Genomic DNA, 23,997 nt, shown 5'->3' on the forward strand with positions numbered 1-23,997 from the left:
TTAATTAGTTTTAATAGGCAACTTTTAATTCTGCCATCCTTTTGTGCTGATCTGGCTACAACTTCCAGCAATATTATTCCATACTCTCACTGAACGCAGATCAATTACAGCACATCCTTTTAGGAAGTTTGAAATAAAATATGCTAAGCATATTAAAAATGTGCCAAGTATGTTACACCCACTGCCAGTTTCAATACCAGTAAATTATCCTGTCTTGCAAGTCATTGCCTATTGCTATTCAAAGACTAGGTGAATAAACTTCTAACTTTCACCCATTCTAGGCTCTGAAACCTACTGATGGCAACTCTGGAAACAGCCTTTCAGCTCGGGGCTGCCCCGCTTCATGTTTTGAATGTTCTGCACAAGGGATGGTTCTAGGAGGTCCTACCAATATACTCCAGGATAAATGCCCCCTTCTGTGGGATGCTTCTGAAGGTCTGTTATCTTTGGATCCAGCTTTAACACCACCAGCTCACTGCAAAGGTTTCCTCTGTAGCTGTTATAAGTAGGCTTCAGAATGAACACACCGTCACCTAAAAAGGCTGTTTACAGGAATGGCTGTTCTTTAAGTCTTCATAGTGAAAACAATGCCCCAATTCTGGAGAAGCTGCCATCAGTAGGCTCCAAAGCATGATCTAAAAAAACTGAGGCTGACCCACAACAAAAGAGCCAGTTCTGTGGCAGCCGCATCCATGGCCAGCCCCAGAGGAGCCCTGCAGGCAATAGGGCAGAGCTGCAGCATGAACTGCTTAAGGGTCTCAACATCACAGTGGGTTTGCTCATCACTGGATAAGAATGACCCTCTGGGATGCCACCTGGTGATGATGGATCCACCTAGCAATGGATTATGATGTCACTGAGGAGCTGGTGTCCCTGCACCTCACCCAGTCAGTGCCATATTCCAGCTAAATAAGAGCGCGTGCACACGCGCTGAGGCACCCACCCTGCCAGGCCAGGGCTGCGCTTCTCCTCTGCTGCTGCCCTGGCCAACAAGCACTGCCTGAAGGCACAGCAGGGAGCTTTTGCTGCATCTTTGCTTCTAACTTGCTGCTTACACCCAATTCCTCATTTTCCTCCATCTGCTATTATTTTTCTTCACTTTCCTTCACTTTCCTTCGTGATGCTAGATTCCCTTTCTTCCTGCTCTGGGCTGCAGAAAAACTCCATTCCAAGGCTGTGTCAGAGAAGGCCTTTGGTAGCGCTTCTGTTTTTGTTGTAGTTTCTCTAAACACCAGCATGGAGGGACCCTGGGTAGGCAACTGGAGACCTCATCCTCGAAGGGGCCCTATCCTTGCAGAGTTCAGCACCCCAGGTCCCAAGTATGGGCTCCCTGGGACAACAGGTAAGCCAACTATCATAGGGAGGCAGTGGCTGCGGGAGGCACAACACATGGCTCGCTTCCACTTAGAAAATTGACTTTCATTCCACAGTTGCAGGCACAGGTTCTTTCACAGGCTTTTCTTCCCAGGTCACCCAGGCCATGATCCCACCAGAGACAGAGCCCCTGCATACACTTTTAGAGGAACCAAAACTACTGCCACAGACTCCTGCTCCCCAGGTCCTCGATACTACATCCATTCATCCATCACCAACACTGGGAAGTATGTGTCTCCATCGGCACATGTGACTGGACGACACAACACCAAGATTGCCGTCACCCCAGGACCCAGTGAGTAGCATTTCTGCAGCCCTTCCTCCACGTCAGACAAACACGCCTAACTGCTGCCTTGTGTCACTGGGGCACAAAGCCCTCTGCTCATGCCCTGAATGGACTGCAGGGAGCTCCAGACAGGAAACAAGCAGGACTGAGCACCCCATGACATCTCCTCTTTGGCTTGCAGTTAGGTTCCGAGCTTCACAACTTCTCTCATCTCCTTCTCTTTCCTAGGTGACTACACCACAGAATCAGCAAACAAACACGTCTATCTTAGCGCACCGGTGCAGACAATGGTATTCCGACCCAAGGACACCAAAAGTTTCCGAACACCAGGTACAGAACTTGTGGACACAGACACTCTTACAGCCCGCGTGTTCTCCAGGCACAGTCTGTAACTTCTACAACAGGCCTAGCAAAAAGCCTGGGCAGCAGGACATTGTGTGTGCTCAACAAGCTTCTTGCTGTCCCAGAGCACCAAATTCTCCCATTTCACAGAAGAACCAGCAGCTCCAGTTTCAAACAGCCAATGCACACCACAGGCAACAGAAGCCAGAGGCACTGAGACAAGGGCCAGAATACCCTTCCTGCTCCTCACAGCCAGCTTGGCAGGCTGACCCTTTTCCACCCAGGCATTGCACCCTTTCCCACAAGATTGACCTCTATGCTCTCTTCCTATTTCATTTCCAGGTCCTGGCACCTATAGCCTGCCCAGAATTTTGGGACCCCGCACAGCATACACCCACGCGGAACCATGCTACTCTATGAGATGGAAGAGCCAATACCAGAGCTGTTTCCAGGACCTGGCAAAGGTGAGCTGTGCTTCTGTGCTCTCTTACAGCAGCAGCAGCAGTAGCTCAGCTGCTCTCAGAGCAGAAGGGCCCCAGTGCCTGCTCTATCCCCACGCAGCACATGCTTCCCTGCACCTGCAGCAAAGCCCAAGAAGCCACAGGGTCTCTGGCTCTGCTGTTCCCAGTATCACCGACACCTGCAGTCGCTCACTTTTCCACACCCAGCAGATCACTGGCACAAACAGCACTAATCCCCCTTGTCCTCTGGGAAATCTTCCTGTCTTCCCTAGGAGCCCTCCTTCCCAGGGTGTCAGATCTCCCACATCGCTCCTCTGGCCAGCCACCTAAAGCAGCACAGTACTTGTAGACACCCAGCAAGAATCCCCACTGCCTCTTGTACCCACCAACCTCATCGCTCCTCTTGCAGACCCCAGGTCCTGCGGCATTTCAGAAGGTGGAACTGGACGTTTACAAACCCAAGGCTCCCAAGTACACAATGGGACTTAAAACCAATCCTGCTGGCAAGGGTATGGCTCCAGGTCCAGCAGACTACAGCCTTGGAAAGGTAAGGCAGCCTGTCCCCCAACCTGTTATGCTGGACAGCTGTCACTTGAGGACAGCTCTGGAGAACTAGGCACCATCTTCACCTCTTCCCACTTTCCAGGTGTCACTGACCAAAAATCGGGATCCTGCTTACACATTTGGACTCCGACATTCACTCTACAAAGCTGATTAAATACCTGCAAAACATCTTCATTAAAGACACGTAACCTGTAGAGATGTTTTTCTGTTCCTCCTTTGTGGTGGGGGTTAGGTGTGCCTGGGTGTGGACCAGTGCATCTCACTGTCTCATGTCTATGCCTCAGTCAAAACATGGCAGGGTGAGGGTGAGGGGAGAGCAGTGAGGTAACAGTGTGAGCCAGGATGACATCTCCAAGAGCACCATTTCACCTAACCACAGCAAAACACTCCACAAGCTTTCCAGCCATGCCTTGCACACTCTCACCCCACAGCCCATGCTGGCCTCAAGGACAAAGCCCATCTCAGCATCCCCCTTTCCAGTGCACACAGGTGGCATCTGCCCAGGGTGTGCCCAGAAACACATCTGCCCTGCATCATCTCTTGCCACAGGCAGGGGCTCATTTCCACAGGCGAGTCCCCAGGCCACTGACAGTTAAGGAGACAGAACCATTATTGCCAGTCTAGAAATGCAATCATCATGGGATCCTGCAACAGCCCAGGTGGGAAGGGACCTTGGAAGGTCATCTCATCCAGCCCTCTTTTAGGAAAGGCAGTCTGGGAGGGATTAGCCAGCAGCCAGCTGGCCACAAACTTGACTGTGTCAGGTGCTGGGACTCTACTGCACCCCTGGGGAGGCTGTCTGTCCCCTCTGGCTAAGTGTTGATGTCAAAAGGACTCGCCCCTGTTTGCTAGCGAACAAGGTAGGCATTGGAGCAGGCAGCTCTCACTGGTGTTCCAGGGCAGGAGCTTCAGCTCTGTGGCAAGCACTTCAGTCTACTCAGCTGGTTATAAATTTACTAATAAACTAATTGATTTAATAAAAAAAAAAAAAGTGTTAGTTATGATTGCAAGTCGAAAATTACGAAGCATATGGTATAGGAAAGTTAGGAGTGCTGTTTTTAAAGTATTCAGCTAGGAAAACCATACCAAGAAGATACCAAATAACTTATGTCCTGTTCAAGAACCTATAGAAATTGTCATCCTCACTAGTTAGTCTGTTTGGAAACTGCCCACCTTTCCCATCTTAATTTGAATGTGAAGGATTCTAAGCAGTCAATCTCAGTAGATAAGTCCAAAGCTTCTCTTAGGGTAGGAATATTACTGAAGTTATACAACTAGTGAAACCAGCAATTCTAAAGGTTAAATTTAAGAATGGGCACATTATGCATAGTATGACAAAGAACTTTTGCAAAATTGACACAGCAGAAAAAGCATATAAAATGGATGAATTTTTGATTACTAATAAGAACAAATTTGGAGGAGGAATCCCCCCCGTTCCTGGCACTGAAATAATGAAGTGTCTGCTTAAAAGTCTGCTTAAGTTTTGTTCATTTTGTTTGATGGAAAAAACCCTGTGCTCAGGCACCATTGAACTAGATAGGGCTGTGCTGGTTCTCTGTGCTCATGGGGACACAAGCAGGACTGTGTGAGGACAAACTAGGGCTGGCCCACACCAGACTGAACCAGTTCTGTGGCAGCCGCATCCATGGCCAGCCCCAGAGGAGCCCTGCAGGCAAAATGGGAGAGCTGCAGCATGAACTGCTTAAGGGTCTCAACATCACAGTGGGTTTGCTCATCACTGGATAAGAATGATCCTCTGGGATATCACCTGGGGATGATGGATCCACCTAGCAATGGATTATGATGTCACTGAGGAGCTGGTGTCCCTCCCTGCACCTCACCCAGTCAGTGCCATATTCCAGCTGAGCACGGTTGCGTGCACACGCGCTGGAGGCACCCACCCTGCCAGGCCAGGGCTGGCTTAGCCAGTGCTGTGGACCTGGCCAGCAATTACTGCCTGAGAGCACAGCAGGAGCCTTTGCTGCATCTTTGATTCTAACTTGCTGCTTGCCCCCAGTACTCCTTCCTCATCTTCTATTTATTTTAATTTACTTTCCTTCACTTTCCTTCGTGATGCTAGATTCCCTTTCTTCCTGCTCTGGGCTACAGGAAAATTCCATTCCAAGCCTGTGCCAGAGAAAGCCCTTGGTAGCGCTTCTGTATTTCTTGTAATTTCCTTAGCCATCAGAATGGAGGGAGCCTGGGTAGGCAACTGGAGACCTCATCCTCGAAGGGGACCTATCCTTGCAGAGTTCAGCACCCCAGGCCCCAAGTATGGGCTCCCTGGGACAACAGGTGAGCCAACTATCATGGGGAGGCAGTGGCTGCGAGAGGCACAACACACGGCTTGCTTCCACTTAGAAAATTTCCTTTCATTCCACAGTTGCAGGCACAGGTTCTTTCACAGGCTTTTCTTCCCAGGTCACCCAGGTCACGATCCTACCATGGAGAGAGCCCCTGCATACTCATTTCGGGGGACCAAATGTCCTACTGCAGACTCCTGCTCACCTGGTCCTCGATACTTCATTGATTCTCGCATCACTAAAACGGGGAAGCATGTGCCTCCTACGGCACTGGTGACGGCACGCCCGAAGACCAAGATTGCTGTCACCCCAGGACCCAGTGAGTAGCATTTCTGCAGCCCTTCCTCCATGTCAGACAAACACGCCTAACTGCTGCCTTGTGTCACTGGGGCACAAAGCCCTCTGCTCATGCCCTGAATGGACTGCAGGGAGCTCCAGACAGGAAACAAGCAGGACTGAGCACACCCTGACTTCTCCTCTTTGGCTTGCAGTTAGGTTCCCAGCTTCACAACTTCTCTCATCTCCTTCTCTTTCCTAGGTGACTACACCACGGAACCAGCAAACAAACATGTCTATCTTAGCCCACCAGCAAAGAGCATGGCATCCCGACCCAAGGATCTAAAAGGCTTCCAAACGCCAGGTACGGAACTTGTGGACACAGACACTCTTACAGCCCGCGTGTCCTGCAGGCACAGTCTGTAACTTCTACAACAGGCCTAGCAAAAAGCCTGGTCAGCAGGACATTGTGTGTGCTCAACAAGCTTCTTGCTGTCCCAGAGCACCAAATTCTCCCATTTCACAGAAGAACCAGCAGCTCCAGTTTCAAACAGCCAATGCACACCACAGGCAACAGAAGCCAGAGGCTCTGGGACAAGGGCCAGGATACCTGTCATGCTCCTCACATCCAGCTCGGCAGGCTGACCCTTTTCCACCCAGGCATTGCACCCTTTCCCACAAGATTGACCTCTATGCTCTCTTCCTATTTCATTTCCAGGTCCTGCTACCTATACCCTGCCCAAAGTTTTGGGACCCCGCACAGCATACACCCACGCGGAACCATGCTACTCTATGCTGTGGAAGAGCCAATACCAGAGCTGTTTCCAGGACCTGGCAAAGGTGAGCTGTGCTTCTGTGTTCTCTTACAGCAGCAGCAGCAGTAGCTCAGCTTCTCTCAGAGCAGAAGGGCCCCAGTGCCTGCTCTATCCCCACGCAGCACATGCTTCCCTGCACCTGCAGCAAAGCCCAAGAAGCCACAGGGTCTCTGGCTCTGCTGTTCCCAGTATCACCGACACCTGCAGTCGCTCACTTTTCCACACCCAGCAGATCACTGGCACAAACAGCACTAATCCCCCTTGTCCTCTGGGAAATCTTCCTGTCTTCCCTAGGAGCCCTCCTTCCCAGGGTGTCAGATCTCCCACATCGCTCCTCTGGCCAGCCACCTAAAGCAGCACAGTACTTGTAGACACCCAGCAAGAATCCCCACTGCCTCTTGTACCCACCAACCTCATCGCTTCTCTTGCAGACCCCAGGTCCTGCGGCATTTCAGAAGGTGGAACTGGACGTTTACAAACCCAAGGCTCCCAAGTACACAATGGGACTTAAAACCAATCCTGCTGGCAAGGGTATGGCTCCAGGTCCAGCAGACTACAGCCTTGGAAAGGTAAGGCAGCCTGTCCCCCAACCTGTTATGCTGGACAGCTGTCACTTGAGGACAGCTCTGGAGAACTAGGCACCATCTTCACCTCTTTTCTTCCTACTTTTCCTTTCCAGGTGTCAGTGACTAAATCCCAGGATCCTGCTTACAGTTTTGGAATTCGGCATTCACTCTACAAAGCTTCGTTAGTGCCGGAAACACATCTTGATTAAAGACACGTAACCTGTAGAGATGTTTTTCTGTTCCTCCTTTGCGGTGGGGGTTAGGTGTGCCTGGGTGTGGACCAGTGCATCTCACTGTCTCATGTCTATGCCTCAGTCAAAACATGGCAGGGTGAGGGTGAGGGTGAGGGGAGGGCAGTGAGGTAACAGTGTGAGCCAGGATGACATCTCCAAGAGCACCATTTCACCTAACCACAGCAAAACACTGTGCAAGCTTTCCAGCCATGCCTTGCACACTCTCACCCCACAGCCCATGCTGGCCTCAAGGACAAAGCCCATCTCAGCATGCTCCTTTCCAGTGCACACAGGTGGCATCTGCCCAGGGTGTGCCCAGAAACACATCTGCCCTGCATCATCTCTTGCCACAGGCAGGGGCTCATTTCCACAGGCGAGTCCCCAGGCCACTGACAGTTAAGGAGACAGAACCATTATTGCCAGTCTAGAAATGCAATCATCATGGGATCCTGCAACAGCCCAGGTGGGAAGGGACCTTGGAAGGTAACCTCATCCAGCCCTCTTTTAGGAAAGGCAGTCTGGGAGGGATTAGCCAGCAGCCAGCCAGCCACAAACTTGACTGCTCCCGGTGCTGGGACTCTACTGCACCCCTGGGGAGGCTGTCTGTCCCCTCTGGCTAAGTGTTTATGTCAAAAGGACTCGCCCCTGTTTGCTAGCGAACAAGGTAGGCATTGGAGCAGGCAGCTCTCACTGGTGTTCCAGGGCAGGAGCCTCAGCTCTGTGGCAAGCACTTCAGTCTACTCAGCCTGTTATAAACTTACTAATACAATAATTGATTTAATAAAAAAAAAAAAAAGTGTTAGTTATGATTGCAAGTCAAAAATTATGAAGCATATGGTATAAGAAAGTTAGGAGTGCTGTTTTTAAAGTATTCAGCTAGGAAAACCATACCAAGAAGATACCAAATAACTTATGCCTTGTTCAAGAAGCTATAGAAATTGTCATCCTCACTAGTTAGTCTGTTTGGAAACTGCCCACCTTTCCCATCTTAATTTGAATGTGAAGGATTCTAAGCAGTCAATCTCAGTAGATAAGGCCAAAGCTTCTCTTAGGGTAGGAATATTACTGAAGTTATACAACTAGTGAAACCAGCAATTCTAAAGGTTAAATTTAAGAATGGGCACATTATGCATAGTATGACAAAGAACTTTTGCAAAATTGACACAGCAGAAAAAGCATATAAAATGGATGAATTTTTGATTACTAATAAGAACAAATTTGGAGGAGGAATCCCCCCCGTTCCTGGCACTGAAATAATGAAGTGTCTGCTTAAAAGTCTGCTTAAGTTTTGTTCATTTTGTTTGATGGAAAAAACCCTGTGCTCAGGCACCATTGGACTAGATAGGGCTGTGCTGGTTCTCTGTGCACATGGGGACACAAGCAGGACTGTGTGAGGACAAACTAGGGCTGGCCCACACCAGACTGAACCAGTTCTGTGGCAGCTGCATCCATGGCCAGCCCCAGAGGAGCCCTGCAGGCAAAATGGGAGAGCTGCAGCATGAACTGCTTAAGGGTCTCAACATCACAGTGGGTTTGCTCATCACTGGATAAGAATGACCCTCTGGGATATCACCTGGGGATGATGGATCCACCTAGCAATGGATTATGATGTCACTGAGGAGCTGGTGTCCCTCCCTGCCCCTCACCCAGTCAGTGCCATATTCCAGCTGAGCACGGTTGCGTGCACACGCGCTGGAGGCACCCACCCTGCCAGGCCAGGGCTGGCTTAGCCAGTGCTGTGGACCTGGCCAGCAATTACTGCCTGAGAGCACAGCAGGAGCTTTTGCTCAACTGTTTTTCTTAATTGCTACTTCCCACCAATTTTTTTTTTCCCCTCTGTGTGCTACTTGTTTTTCTTTACTTTCCTTCACTTTCTTTTGTGATGCTAGATTCCCTTTCTTCCTCCTCTGGGCAACAGGAAAACTCCATTCCGCGGCTGTGTCAGTGAAGGCCTTTAGAAGTGCTCCTTTTTTTGTTGTAGTTTCTGTAACCACCAGCATGGCAGGACCCTGGGTAGGCACCTGGAAACCTCATCCTCGAAGGGGCCCTATCCTTGCAGAGTACAGAACTCCAGGCCCCAAGTATGGGCTCCCTGGGACAACAGGTAAACCAACTATCATGGGGAGGCAGTGGCTGCGGGAGGCACAACACATGGCTCGCTTCCACTTAGAAAATTTCCTTTCATTCCACAGTTACAGGCACATGTTCTTTCACAGGTTTTTCTTCCCAGGTCACCCAGGTGATCCTACCATGGAGAGAGCCCCTGCATACTCATTTCGGGGGACCAAATGTCCTACTGCAGACTCCTGCTCACCCGGTCCTCGATATTTCATTGATTCTCGCATCACTAAAACGGGGAAGCATGTGCCTCCTACGGCACTGGTGACGGCACGCCCGAAGACCAAGATTGCTGTCACCCCAGGACCCAGTGAGTAGCATTTCTGCAGCCCTTCCTCCATGTCAGACAAACACGCCTAACTGCTGCCTTGTGTCACTGGGGCACAAAGCCCTCTGCTCATGCCCTGAATGGACTGCAGAGAGCCCCAGACAGGAAACAAGCAGGACTGAGCACACCCTGACTTCTCTTCTTTAGCTTGCAGTTAGGTTCCCAGCTTCACAACTTCTCTCATCTCCTTCTCTTTCCTAGGTGACTACACCACGGAACAAGCAAACAAACATGTCTATCTTAGCCCACCAGCAAAGAGCATGGCATCCCGACCCAAGGATCTAAAAGGCTTCCAAACGCCAGGTACGGAACTTGTGGACACAGACACTCTTACAGCCCGCATGTTCTCCAGGCACAGTCTGTAACTTCTACAACAGGCCTAGCAAAAAGCCTGGTCAGCAGGACATTGTGTGTGCTCAACAAGCTTCTTGCTGTCCCAGAGCACCAAATTCTCCCATTTCACAGAAGAACCAGCAGCTCCAGTTTCAAACAGCCAATGCACACCACAGGCAACAGAAGCCAGAGGCTCTGGGACAAGGGCCAGGATACCTGTCATGCTCCTCACATCCAGCTCGGCAGGCTGACCCTTTTCCACCCAGGCATTGCACCCTTTCCCACAAGATTGACCTCTATGCTCTCTTCCTATTTCATTTCCAGGTCCTGCTACCTATACCCTGCCCAAAGTTTTGGGACCCCGCACAGCATACACCCACGCGGAACCATGCTACTCTATGCTGTGGAAGAGCCAATACCAGAGCTGTTTCCAGGACCTGGCAAAGGTGAGCTGTGCTTCTGTGCTCTCTTACAGCAGCAGCAGCAGTAGCTCAGCTGCTCTCAGAGCAGAAGGGCCCCAGTGCCTGCTCTATCCCCACGCAGCACATGCTTCCCTGCACCTGCAGCAAAGCCCAAGAAGCCACAGGGTCTCTGGCTCCTCTGTTCCCAGTATCACCGACACCTGCAGTCGCTCACTTTTCCACACCCAGCAGATCACTGGCACAAACAGCACTAATCCCCCTTGTCCTCTGGGAAATCTTCCTGTCTTCCCTAGGAGCCCTCCTTCCCAGGGTGTCAGATCTCCCACATTGCTCCTCTGGCCAGCCACCTAAAGCAGCACAGTACTTGTAGACACCCAGCAAGAATCCCCACTGCCTCTTGTACCCACCAACCTCATCGCTTCTCTTGCAGACCCCAGGTCCTGCGGCATTTCAGAAGGTGGAACTGGACGTTTACAAACCCAAGGCTCCCAAGTACACAATGGGACTTAAAACCAATCCTGCTGGCAAGGGTATGGCTCCAGGTCCAGCAGACTACAGCCTTGGAAAGGTAAGGCAGCCTGTCCCCCAACCTGTTATGCTGGACAGCTGTCACTTGAGGACAGCTCTGGAGAACTAGGCACCATCTTCACCTCTTTTCTTCCTACTTTCCCTTTCCAGGTGTCACTGATAAAAAGTCGGGATCCTGCTTACACATTTGGACTCCGACATTCACTCTACAAAGCTTCGTTAGTGCTGGAAACACATCTTGATTAAAGACATGTAGCCCGTAGAGATATTTTTCTGTTCTCCTTTGTGGTGGGGGTTAGGTGTGCCTGGGTGTGGACCACTGGATCTCACTGTCTCATGTCTATGCCTCAGTCAAAACATGGCAGGGTGAGGGTGAGGGGAGAGCAGTGAGGTAACAGTGTGAGCCAGGATGACATCTCCAAGAGCACCATTTCACCTAACCACAGCAAAACACTCCACAAGCTTTCCAGCCATGCCTTGCACACTCTCACCCCACAGCCCATGCTGGCCTCAAGGACAAAGCCCATCTCAGCATCCCCCTTTCCAGTGCACACAGGTGGCATCTGCCCAGGGTGTGCCCAGAAACACATCTGCCCTGCATCATCTCTTGCCACAGGCAGGGGCTCATTTCCACAGATGAGTCCCCAGGCCACTGACAGTTAAGGAGACAGAACCATTATTGCCAGTCTAGAAATGCAATCATCATAGGATCCTGCAACAGCCCAGGTGGGAAGGGACCTTGGAAGGTGACCTCATCCAGCCCTCTTTTAGGAAAGGCAGTCTGAGAGGGATTAGCCAGCAGCCAGCCAGCCACAAACTTGACTGCTCCCGGTGCTGGGACTCTACTGCACCCCTGGGGAGGCTGTCTGTCCCCTCTGGCTAAGTGTTGATGCCAAAAGGATTCGTCCCTGTTTGCTAGAGAACAGGGTAGGCATTGGAGCAGGCAGCTCTCACTTGGTGTTCCAGGGCAGGAGCTTCACTTCTGTGGCAAGCACTGCCGTGAGACACAAGCCTCTTCACAAAAGTCCTGTGCTCAGGCAGCGCTGGGCTAGAAAAGGCTGTGCTGGGTCTCTGTGTGCATGGGGACACAAGCAGGTCTGTGTGAGGACAAACTGTGGCTATCCCACGGCGGATTGAGCCATTTCTGCGGCATCCCCATCGATGCCCCGCCCCAGAGGAGCCCTGCAGGCAATAGGGCAGCGCTGCAGCACCAACACCCCCCGGGCTGCCCCCGCCATCCCCCGGCAGCGGGCTCCTCCGAGGGAAAGGCCGCTTGACAGGCCGCGGGGAGCCCGCAGTCACAGCCCCGCCGCGGACACGCGTCCCCGAGCGCAGGCGGCTCTGGCCCGGCGGTGCCGGTTCGGAACATGGCGCGTCCCGGCGCTTGCAGGGGCGGCAGCCCGGCCAGAGCGGGCCCGGCCGCAGCCGGCCGCGGTGGGGAAGAGGTCCCAGGGCGAAAGGGCAGCAGTGGATGGGTGGGAGTGGGGTTTAATTTCCTCACTATCTGCATAAATAGCAGTAAATTACACTAATTTCCTCCAGTGGAAGCCGTTTCACGCGTCGTTATGTCAATTCACGAGCTTTTACACCTTGTTTTCCTTTTGTGTCTTCCGGCTGCGAGGGGGCTGCGGGGACCTCGGTTGCCTGCGGCTCCTCTCAGTCGAACCCCGAGCAGGCATCGTCCTTGTCAGGGGTGCAGGTGCCCTTCTCGGCATTTTGAAACGCCAGTGGTTAATGGGATGTATTTCAACTAATTTTACATAAAGATCTAATTAGAAAGATTGCACGAATAGGAAAAGATTTGTCAGTAGTTACTGTTGCAGGGGAGGGACAACGGCAAACGAAGCTTTGATTAACAGACTGGATGCTCCGTACTTTGTCATGCAGGAAAATTTTAGAACTTGTTTTTTTAATCTACAAAAGAAATATCATCCTACTTGCATTCACAGATGAGGTCAGTGATGCTGCGCTCTGTGGGAACGGTGCTGAGGCAGCAGTGGACAGGTTTTGTTTTGGACAGGTTTTGTGCCCCCATGTGTAAGGTGTTCTTGTCTTGCCCTGAAGCAGGGCTGGAGAAATGGTACTGAGGGTGACCTTGTCCTTCCTATTGGGACAGCCACAGATGTGCAGTGCTGGAGCTGAGCTTACCATTCACGGTGATCCAGGGATTAATGTAGTACTGAGTACCTGCAGAGCAGCTGTCTGGGATGGGATGTTTGGCTCCTTGACACGTGCTGAACTTACACGTTTTCTTAAGAGGAAGCAACAGATGTGCTGTGAACCCCCAGCTGTTGCCCTCCCTGCTCTGTCCATGCTCCATCCTCCATTACTCCTGGTTTACCTGTCATCTCGGGGACTGTGTATATGAATCCCAGGGTGGTGAACTCTGCCATGATGTGGCCACGTGAATAATGAAACCTCCAGGTACCCACCCAGGCTCCATCCATGTTGGTGTCTACCAAGCCTACAGCAAGAATAGGAGCCTGGGAACACGACATTGCCAGGCCCAGTGACACACAGGAGCTTGCTGTGACAGGTCTTCTCTATTTTCTCTTATTGCCACAAGGTTCAAGGAGATCCCCTCTGCTCAGCACTTGTCGGGCCTCATTCAGGCATTATGTTCTCTTTGGGCTCCTGGAGACAGGCTGGCAAACTTAAGAGGCTTGGGGAGCAAGAAAAGTCCGTGTGGATGGGACTGTCCAGGATGGAGTAGAGAAGGCCTTGGTGCACCTCACAAATTGGTGCCTATAGGTAGGGTTCCTAGTATGTTTTCCTCTTGAAAACACAACACATTGATGATGTCTGCAAGGCTGAAACATGCAATGAGAGAAAAAAAGTGATTTTCTTTTTAATCTAAAAGCTGCATTTTCTCGTAGTTTAGGTCACATAATATGAATGCATGTTTGAACACCTCAGACATCTGTTTCCTGTCTTATTTTTCAGTAGTCCCTTAATTTATGTTTTTTCCCGGAGATGATGATTTGGCCCTGGTGTTTGTAAGCAGAATTTTCTGCTGAATATGTTAAGGAACACCTCTGTGCTGCCACTTTTGGGACTTTGACAGCCTGAGCGTGCAAATAAAGGTGAGAGAGGCCTTTCTCCAGAGAGCAGAAAAAATGGAGCAGACTCTGTGTGCATTCTCAGGTCATGCAAAGAAACTTGGATGCCAGCCACAGATGCAGAGTGTTTTCAGACTTCTCCCCAGTAAGTAAATATAAATTGTCCATACGCTGGAACAACCAGCGTGCATAGCAATTATTCAAAATACTGATGGGTCTAATAAGTTATTTTCATATTTAAGTTTGCATCTTAGTTTTACAGAAGAGTTGTTGTGACAGTGTTACTAGTGTTACTAGCTCACAGTCTTGATGATGGGAAAGCAAGCGGCATGTACAGTCTAAGACACTGAATGTCAACCCCCCAAAAGGCAAGGCCCAAGACAACTAATTCTCTTCCTGAGACTGTGACTTGTGATTGATATGGGTTGCTGAGTTTTCTGAACATTAACCTGAATAATTTAAATATTTCCAGATTGAAAAGCTTTCTATAATCAGAAAATCTGACGTGGCTGCCACTCCTCTTTAAGAGAAGCCTGTGTAGTTCACTTGTTATGGATTTGCTTATTCTGTGAAAGTTTACAGAGAAAAATCTTTATCACAGCTCTGTTTTGTTTTCTATAGTTGTTTTTGGACATGCATGACCAGAGGGAATTGCTCTCTGTCTGGGGGAAATTATTTTTTAGACTAAAATGTGATGAGGTGGTGTATCCACTTTAATATATTCCTACATTTGAGCATAAAGGATAAGCCATGTTATACACCAGAAAAAAACCCAAACAAAACCAAACACCCTTATTCCATCTTCATTTTTTCTCTGGAAGGGATTTAAGGACTCTGGCCATCTGGATGTCTGGCAACTCAGTCAGAGCTGTGGCTACTGTGTGTGTGCAGATTAACTGTGTAGCACATGCACAGTAAGTCCAATGTGTCCAGTACACATCAGACCTGCTGCACATGTGCTGCACAGATGGTCTGTGCATACACAGTAAATCAGCTATGTTAAACCTACTGCGCATATGCAAACCATCTGTGCATTGCACATATGTATATTTTTGCATGGGAAATCCCTAGTCAGAGCATGAAAGGTTGTGGCAGAGAGGAACTCCAGTGGTAGAGGGACCGTGAGAGAGTCTGACAGTGGCATAAATTAAAGCAGCTCCTTGCCTGTTTTTGTTCATGTCTGGGCCAAAGCTGCAAATAAGTTCCTCAGAATCAGAAAATGTGACTAGCTGCTCAACAGTTTCAATCTCTGCAACAATTGGCTGCAGGACAGAATCCGTATCAAAACCATTATTTTTAAAGGCAGTGATTCTCAGCTAGAACTGCAGCTAGGTTGTCAGGTCGCTCAAAATGGACAAGGTCTGGTATTTTACTTACCCTATAAAATAGTGATGCATATGGTGCAGGACTCAGGAGTATGTTTAGCCAATTATCTTTCTTTTAATTCCCAGTAATCCTTCTGCTTCTCATCTAACTTTCAGTATTTTTACATAGGATTTTTGAGCCTGGCACAGGATGCTTACTGGATAGTACATAGGCACAGTTTACATACGTATAGAAAAATACTATCTTTTCAGTAAATATGCCAGTTGTTCCTTATTATGTTTATGGTACATCTTTAAATCTCAATTCTGACAATAGCAAGTAGGCTCTTTAAACTAAGTGTCTAATGAGCTCTAATGGTCTGAAGTTGAAGGGCTGCTTTTTTATCTCACAAGGCATCACTGCTGATCTAACACACACTTGAGGGAAGAGATACCTTCACATGCTTGAGAAGTGGGCCAGTGTGACCCTCCTGAAGTTCAGCAAGGTCAAGTGGAAGATCACACACCTGGATTGGAGCAATCATCATTTTCAATGCAGGCTGGGTGGTGAATTGAGTGAGAGCAGCCCTGCAGAGAAGGACTTAGGTGTACTGGTGGATGAAGAATCAGGTAAGCACTCTTGTCTTACCTGTCCAGTCCACTCTAAATAGCTTGTTCATTTTTTTAGCCTTCTCACCAAATAAGTCCAAGCCTTACCCATCTGAATTTCCAGTCTCAAATTCCCAGTATATACGTCCTCTAACAAGTCATGTTCCTTAATTAATATTATCTCCCCTTACCACTCCTACCTGTCTATGCTTTATGTTTCTGCTTTAATTCCTGGTTTCTCATGGAAGATTGTCAGTAGATATATGCAGTGCATTTATCCCTACTTTTATTCTGAGAAGAGCAGTAGCTTTCTTGGTCAAGAGCTTCCAGAAGAAAATCAGCTTCAAGCAAATACTATCAAGGCCAGGTTTTACAAGTTTATTAATACAGTAATAACACTACTGTGTAGTAGATCACATGAAGTGAATGCTTGAAGTGCTAGATTCCACTACACTGTAAATAATCCATTGAACCAAAGAAAAATACCCAAGTGAATAAAAGAGGCAGGATTTTTCTGTAATACAAATTAGAAACATATACCTCAGAGTTGGGCTGATTTTGAAAGAAGATGCTGGAAATGTGATAAAAGTGCAACAAACAATAAATTATGACATATGAAGTGATCTGTCATTTCTAGTCAGACTTCCAGCCTCAGTAAGCTGCAAGATAGATGGGGTACTAAAAGAGAAAGAAAAGAAAATAAAAAGATAAATAGAGGAAGGCTCTAAGGAAAGGGGGATAAGGATAGGGTTAGGAAAATTGTAGATTATATGAGGCCATCTCCTTGACCCTAGGCTACCTCCACTGGTGCAACCACTGGTCAGGGTGAAGTAAAGATGACAATAGCTATTCATCATACTGTAGACTTGAATGTAAAATGAAAACCTCAACTATCTCATATGATGCAAGTACATACAGGAAGGGATTAAATCAATGAAAGATGTTATCCCAAAGAAAAATAGAAATTCCTACTAAATTCAGTTCTTACTAGAAGAAGCTTATTTTCCCCCTGCCTTGAGCTACAAACGCATGCACGTAATACACCCTCATAGTCAGGTGTGTTGAAATTCCATAGGAGTTTCTTGACCCACCCCTCCAATTACTTTCTGTTACTAAGCTGCGTAATGTTCCCATGAATTATTTGCTTTCAAAGATGAGCAAATGATGTACGGTGAGGAAAAATAGTAATTATTTGCTTTCAGAGACACTGCTTGGTTTTCCCATCTTTGTTTACTTCAAAAGATGGTAATGGTTTTAGTTTTTTTTGCCTGAATGAAGGAATCAAAAAAGTATCCTTAGAACACCTGACATTTCTTCCTGCAAAATCTTCTACCTTGAAAAGAAGAAGTACAGCAGGTAGCAAATCATAGTTGGGGAATTTCTGCAGCTGGACTGATACATGAAAGTAAATGTTCCCCCCTGAATTACAGAGATAATGTCAGTAAGTACAGAAAAAGAACTCCTTAATAAAAAAAACCAAACAAAACAAACAAAAAACACACCTCTGTTCTTCCTCCTGTTTTTCAGCATCCCTAAAAGAAGAAAATTCAACATCAAGTGTCACAGTACCATGGTGTAAATATCTCAAAACAGTCTATTAATCTTGGCTAACAAAACACACATTTTTCAAATTTCTCAAGGCTGTGCTGCGATCCTGGGCCAGTCTGGGAATATCTTAAAAAAGTGTGTGCACATGTACACACACATTGTTTGAATGACCCCTTTATTTTTCAAAGAATGGGATTGTCCAAATTTTACGATCTTTGTACTAGAGTAAATTTATTAAAAATATCTAGTTAATGTGACCTTGCTATTTTTAGACCTGCAAAATGGATTATCCACATACAACTACATCTTCACTGTTTAATTCTGTCTTAAAATAACTGCAGGGCTTTCTCTTCCTTCCTCTAGCCCTAAAAATAACAATTGTCACAACTGAAGAACACAGCAGTACTTCAGTTATTTGTCACAGATCATTCACAGACAACAGCTTCAGTGCCTTGTTATAATTGGACAGTGAAAATGTTGAAGGGTTTCTAAAATAGAGGTGTTAGCCCCTTTGATTGACAGGCACCATTGAAATGCAGTCTGCCCAACCTTCTTCCCAAAAGCTGAGATCTCCTTCAAAACCTTAGGAAAATTTTTATACTCAATGGAAGTTGTCTATTTAAAGCATTGGTGCATAGAAATGACTAATAAATCAATCAGCGTTTGCCATTGGTCAGCAGGTGGTGAGGAATTACATTGTGCATCACTTGATAAGTTGTTTTTCTTGAATGTTATCACTCTTTTACTTGACCTTTATTATATTTTTTCTTGTTTCAATTATTTAACTGTTATGTCAGCCTAGATGTTTCACTTTTGCTTCTTCTCCCCATTCCACTGAGAGAGGGTGTGGAGTTTGGATTTAGTGAGCAGCCGTGTAGTGCTTAGTTGGCAGAAGGGTTGAAATAACTACCAGTCTGGCCAGAGTGTGTTAAAAGAAATTTGTTATAAATATTTATTATATTGGTTTTATAGACCAGTGTTGGTTACAATGTTGATTTCTTTGCTCTCACAGCTGTGTTTGTTCTCAGAGTTGTGTCCTGGAACACCCGTAATGCCTTACCTGCAGTATGTGTTCCCTGTGGTGATGTTTATTTTCCTTGGGGCCTGGGCTAAGACTATCACTGTAGGTACTTTCTAGCACTGGATTATGATCTGATTGCATTGCTGGTTGGGAAACCAATCTGTTGTACAGGCACTTCTGTTCTCTGGGAGTGATCTACTGGGAACAATTAATCACACCTATTCTCTTAGACAAAAGGTCTTTTCTCCTCAGAGAGACAACTTACAGGAGGGTTCCTTCCTTCCTTCCTTCCTTCCTTCCTTCCTTCCTTCCTTCCTTCCTTCCTTCCTTCCTTCCTTCCTTCCTTCCTTCCTTCCTTCCTTCCTTCCTTCCTTCCTTCCTTCCTTCCTTCCTTCCTTCCTTCCTTCCTTCCTTCCTTCCTTCCTTCCTTCCTTCCTTCCTTCCTTCCTTCCTTCCTTCCTTCCTTCCTTCCTTCCTTCCTTCCTTCCTTCCTTCCTTCCTTCCTTCCTTCCTTCCTTCCTTCCTCCTTCCTTCCTTCCTTCCTTCCTTCCTTCCTTCCTTCCTTCCTTCCTTCCTTCCTTCCTTCCTTCCTTCCTTCCTTCCTCCTTCCTTCCTTCCGTCCTTCCTTCCTTCCTTCCTTCCTTCCTCTTCCTTCCTTCCTTCCTTCCTTCCTTCCTTCCTTCCTTCCTTCCTTCCTTCCTTCCTTCCTTCCTTCCTTCCTTCCTTCCTTCCTTCCTTCCTTCCTTCCTTCCTTCCTTCCTTCCTTCCTTCCTTCCTTCCTTCCTTCCTTCCTTCCTTCCTTCCTCCTTCCTTCCTTCCTTCCTTCCTTCCTCTTCCTCCTCTTCCCTTCCTTCCTTCTCCTTCCTTCCTTCCTTCCTTCCTTCCTTCCTTCCTTCCTTCCTTCCTTCCTTCCTTCCTTCCTTCCCTCTTCCTTCCTTCCTTCCGTCCTTCCTTCCTTCCTTCCTTCCTTCCTTCCTTCCCCTTCCTTCCTTCCTTCCTTCCTTCCTTCCTCTTCCTCCTTCCTTTCCTTCCTTCCTTCCTTCCTTCCTTCCTTCCTTCCTTCCTTCCGTCCTTCCTTCCTTCCTTCCTTCCGTCCTTCCTTCCTTCCTTCTTCCTTCCTTCCTTTCCTTCCTTCCTTCCTTCCTTCCTTCCTTCCTTCCCTGCCTTCCTCTTCCTTCCTTCCTCCTTCCTTCCTTCCTTCCTTCCTTCCTTCCATTCCTTCCTTCCTTCCTTCCTATCCTTCCTTCCTTCCTTCCTTCCCTTCCTTCCTTCCTTCCTTCCTTCCTTCCTTCCTTCCTTTCCTTCCTTCCTTCCTTCCTTCCTTCCTTCCTTCCTTCCTTCCTTCCTTCCTTCCGTCCTTCCTTCCTTCCTTCCTTCCTTCCTTCCTTCGTCCTTCCTTCCTTCCTTCCTTCCTTCCTTCCTTCCTTCCTTCCTTCCTTCCTTCCTTCCTTCCTTCCTTCCTTCCTTCCTTCCTTCCTTCCTTCCTTCCTTCCTTCCTTCCTTCCTTCCTTCCTTCCTTCCTTCTTCCTTCCTTCCTTCTCCTTCCTTCCCTTTCCTTCCTTCCTTCCGTCCTTCCTCCTTGCCTTTCACTTCCTTCCTTCCTTCCTTCCCTTCCTTCCTTCCTTCCTTCCTTCCTCCTTCCTTCCTTCCTTTTCCTTCCTTCCTTCCTTTCCTATCCTTACCTTCCCTTCCTCCTTCTTCCTTCCTTCCTTCCTTCCCTTCCTTACTTCCTTCCTATCATCATTTCCTTCCTTCCTTCCTTCCGTCCCTTCCTTCCTTCATCTTCCTTCCTCCGTTCCTTACCTTCCTTCCTCCTTCCTTCCCGTTCCTTCCGCCTTCCTTCCTCCTTCCTTTATCCTTCCTTCCTTTCCTTCCTTCCTTCCTTCCTTCCTTCCTTCCTTCCTTCCTTCCGTCCTGTCCTTCCGTCCTTCCCTTCCTTTCCTTCCTTCCTTCCTTCCTTCGCCTTCCGTTCCTCCTTCCTTCCTGTCCCTCCTTCCTTCCTTCCTTCCTTCCTTCCCAGTAGTGTTTGAGAATTTTAAAGATTTTTGGGTAACATTTAAATACTTTTGAACCCAATCTGGTCCTTTTACTAGGAGCCAGCATGTTGCTGCATATGGTTTAGGTCTTGTTTAAAGTTTGACAATTAATTGAGAACATAATCCAGAGCTCTGACCAAATATTGGATAGCTCTGACTGGTAGAGTGTGTGGGATGATATGGGCAATTATCTGGCTGGGCACCTCCATTGTGTTTGAAACTCACCTCTGAACATGTGTTGTTGCCTCAGACCTTCCTTCCCCTACACTGGGCTCCAATTAAGACAATCATGCTTGAGGAGCAGTACTGCCCAATTTAAATGGAAAACCATGAGCTGGTTTCCCTCTGCCCTCATCCTTCTAGTGGGAAACAGGAAGAACAGGGTTGAGATAAGAACATTTTGCTGGAAACAGCCAGGAAATAAGAAACAGCAACAATATTAATTACAAAAGTGGTCAAAGGGTGATTTGCATTCAAAAATGCTCACCAAGCCCATGACAATGATGGATAAACAAAGGTGGACAGTTTCTCTGCATGCTTTCTCTGACCACAAGCCATGTGCACCTTCCTCTCAGCAATGACTCCCTTCCTTCTGCGCACCAGTGATGAGGTGAAGTGGTACAGAGCAGCAACCTAGATATTCCCTCACAGCTACTGCAAAAAAATTTAACTTTATCATGCCTGAAACCAGGACACATGGCAGTGCTGTAATTCAAGGGCAAATCAATGTAGTCTGTGTTGTTTATGTTCCATGAAAAAGGTTGTTTGCAGTCAAGTGGTAGAAAAAGACTGGTATCTTTGGAGACATATTCAAAAATGAGGTAATACCAGACTGAAGAGAGAGTTTCATACATTTCTTGCATTTAAAGCCAATGAAAGGAGAAGACAGCAGCCAAAATTCCTCACACAGAATATATGGCCCAATCTGCTGCCCACAAAAAATATATTGATACTAATAGAAGTTTTTCTCAGTTAAGGAGAATTAATTCTCCACTCAATTAAGGAGTGCAGAATTTGATTTTGAGAGAGTGCAGGTGGTTAAATGGACGAATGTGCTTACAAAAGAGTAGTTAATTAAGTACTGCAGTTTGACTGCCGTAATTTTGTGGTGGTGAGGTGGTTTGTTGGTTGAAAATTATGAAGATTATGGAGCAGTGATTTAAGAAGTTCTATTGGTATTCGCTGGTGCCAAATGTAAATATATTTGTAAAATTGAGGACAAACCAAAATAGCTGTTGTGAAGAAAGTGGGTCAATTGGATCCATCACTGAACAGGGATGCATCTTTTTTTTGTGAAAGATTTGGTTTTAAATAAAACTATTCTTCACATCTAGACACAGGTCCAAATTTCTTTTTGTGGCCATCTGGCTAATATTAACATCCTGCCCTAAAACTGCACTCTTGCTATCTTCCCAGACTTGCATCAGTCTTTTGGAAAAGTTTTATTTTTCATGATTAACAATTCACACATTTATTTTTAACCAGGAGAAACAAATATATTTCATCCTAAGAAGTGAGCTAACAGAAGAATATGCAAGGAAATGCACCTTTATTATTTTGTTTGTGGGGTGTTTGTTTGGTTTCTTTCTGGCCAAAAAAAAAAGATGAAATAAAAAGAAGAAGCGTAGAAATTAATATGTTTTACAACTGATGAACTGGATTTGTATTTCCACTGCTGAGAGCCAAAAAGTGGTGAGAAGTAAGAACACCCAAGCCAGGGCTCTTGGAACCCCTTGGAACGTGTAGCACAGGCAAGTTAGTAGTCCATAAGTCACTTTTTATCCCATGATGTTCTGAGTCAGAAGTCTGAGCTCTTGGGGCACACTTACCACTCAGATTAGCCAAACACTCTTGACCTTCCTGTTGGCATGTTTCCTGATATATATATCAAGAAGCACAGAAGCCTGTAGAGCTCTGACTCAAGGCAACACTTGTAGACTTATGGATTTGGAAACCCTGATGTCTCTGTGGCAAAAACCTTCCATAAACTAATAAACAAGACTAGAATGTATGTTTGGGCATTATTTAGTAATTATTTAGATTACTTAATTGTAGACAAGATCCCTGGCATGTTTTTTATCCAAGAAAACAGAAGTTTCCTAGTCAGGATCTCGGCAAGGTTCAGGAATCACATTAGACCAGGGATCAGAGAGTGTGCTGGGCATTGTGGTGGATGAGAAATTATTGTAGTAGAAGAGAGGGAGTTTGGTTTTATAAACACACACCATTCCATGGTGTTTGGTTTGAAAGCCAGAGAGAAGTTATTTAGGAGTTTCATTTAATGTATCATAGCCTCAAGGTATCCCGTCACACCTAGATTTTACAGTTTGTCTGTTATGTTTTGCAGGTGTAGTGGTTTAACCAAAGCTGGGATAGCAGGTTTCCAGGATCTGCAGCTCTGCATTGACTTTGCCAAAGGGGCTGCCACAGATTTAGGACAGAATGTTTCACTGTCTTGGGCCAGATTGTCTGCAATGAAAGCACTCCACAAAACAGGATTGTCCTAGGGCTATGATAATCCAACATTTCAAATATATTCCTTCTCTCCATACCATATATTCTTCATTTCCTATCAAGTATGACTCTGCTGATGCTCTGTAAAATGGTACTTTGATGATGTTCCTTTATTTATACTGGAGTTTATTAAGTTAATTATTAGATTGCAAAATATGAAGTTCAAATATGTGTTCATATATAAAGGCTTAGTTTTTAATGGGATGTATAAAAATGTCTCGTTTTCATAAAATGCAAGATGCTATACTAACTCATATCAAGACTTTTACACCTGCTACATAAGATATTTGTCTTAGAGGGGTAGCTGAAACTGCCTAATTTTGAAAGGTTTGGATAAATGTTGTTGCCTTTTTCATTTTAAAAAAACAAAGCAAATTAAAATAAGCAACTGGAATATTCAAATTCAGTTAAGCCAGTGAAGGTCAAGGTTTGCATCCCTATAGTATTTTTGCTATGGAAATAGACATTCATGTTAATAATTTATTACCTGAGGAAAATATAGTGATATCTTTTTCTTTAATCTCATCATTCTTTCTACTGAAGGTCTGAATTTTGGACAGTTCAACAAAGCTTTTCAATATAGTATTTTAAGACTCTGCAATCCTTTACTTGTCTGTCTCAGCCAGTCTTGGTAACTTTAGTATTCACAAGACATAGCGGTAATACTACTTATGTGGTCCCAATCCATAGTTAACTTCATGAGATTGTAATATGGTGCTGTGGATTTAAAATGCATTTCAGATACATAAAAGTAACATATTCATCTGGCAGGATTTTAAGCTAAGGCTATTTGTCTGGCATGTAGTATGTTCCCTGTAATATCTGTTCATCTTCAAAGGAAGATTGCCAGAGTTCGTTCTTAGTAATGGAGGTAGGAATGAGTAAAATCATATCCCAAGGCTCAGAGACATTATTTTATACCATATGTCTATTAAGACTCTGAGCAATCTAGATATC

At 46.6% G+C, this 23,997-nt stretch overlaps 3 protein-coding genes across 3 annotated transcripts; all 3 read left to right on the forward strand.

The window, feature by feature from the left end:
- The first annotated feature begins 917 nt into the window (after positions 1 to 917).
- LOC306803781 (ciliary microtubule associated protein 1A-like) lies at positions 918 to 3,218 on the forward strand. Its single transcript, XM_079309594.1, has 6 exons — positions 918 to 1,342; positions 1,469 to 1,669; positions 1,889 to 1,990; positions 2,345 to 2,466; positions 2,873 to 3,010; positions 3,110 to 3,218. The coding sequence occupies exons 1-6, from the start codon at positions 1,237 to 1,239 to the stop codon at positions 3,179 to 3,181; spliced, it is 741 nt and encodes a 246-aa protein (XP_079165720.1). The 5' UTR covers positions 918 to 1,236; the 3' UTR covers positions 3,182 to 3,218.
- A 1,694-nt stretch (positions 3,219 to 4,912) lies between these two features.
- Positions 4,913 to 7,225, forward strand: LOC306803780 (ciliary microtubule associated protein 1A-like). Its single transcript, XM_079309593.1, has 6 exons — positions 4,913 to 5,322; positions 5,449 to 5,649; positions 5,869 to 5,970; positions 6,325 to 6,446; positions 6,853 to 6,990; positions 7,101 to 7,225. Exons 1-6 carry the CDS (start codon positions 5,217 to 5,219, stop codon positions 7,194 to 7,196), a joined length of 765 nt encoding a protein of 254 aa, XP_079165719.1. The 5' UTR covers positions 4,913 to 5,216; the 3' UTR covers positions 7,197 to 7,225.
- A 1,966-nt stretch (positions 7,226 to 9,191) lies between these two features.
- Positions 9,192 to 11,195, forward strand: LOC306803549 (ciliary microtubule associated protein 1A-like; the record flags this gene model as incomplete). Its single annotated transcript, XM_079309097.1, has 6 exons — positions 9,192 to 9,324; positions 9,451 to 9,648; positions 9,868 to 9,969; positions 10,324 to 10,445; positions 10,852 to 10,989; positions 11,100 to 11,195. The coding sequence occupies exons 1-6, from the start codon at positions 9,219 to 9,221 to the stop codon at positions 11,193 to 11,195; spliced, it is 762 nt and encodes a 253-aa protein (XP_079165223.1). The 5' UTR covers positions 9,192 to 9,218.
- Positions 11,196 to 23,997: the final 12,802 nt, after the last annotated feature.

This window comes from Erithacus rubecula (assembly GCF_903797595.1).
Source record: "Erithacus rubecula genome assembly, chromosome: 6".
NCBI classification, from domain to species: Eukaryota; Metazoa; Chordata; class Aves; order Passeriformes; family Muscicapidae; genus Erithacus; species Erithacus rubecula.

Coding starts and splice junctions, on each gene's coding strand:
- LOC306803780 (XM_079309593.1), top strand. CDS start 5,217: ATGGAGGGAGCCTGGGTAGGCAACTGGAGACCTCATCCTCGAAGGGGA. Junction 5,650..5,868: donor TGCTGTCACCCCAGGACCCA/GTGAGTAGCATT, acceptor TCTCTTTCCTAG/GTGACTACACCACGGAACCA. Junction 6,447..6,852: donor GTTTCCAGGACCTGGCAAAG/GTGAGCTGTGCT, acceptor CTTCTCTTGCAG/ACCCCAGGTCCTGCGGCATT.
- LOC306803781 (XM_079309594.1), top strand. CDS start 1,237: ATGGAGGGACCCTGGGTAGGCAACTGGAGACCTCATCCTCGAAGGGGC. Junction 1,991..2,344: donor CAAAAGTTTCCGAACACCAG/GTACAGAACTTG, acceptor TTTCATTTCCAG/GTCCTGGCACCTATAGCCTG. Junction 2,467..2,872: donor GTTTCCAGGACCTGGCAAAG/GTGAGCTGTGCT, acceptor CTCCTCTTGCAG/ACCCCAGGTCCTGCGGCATT.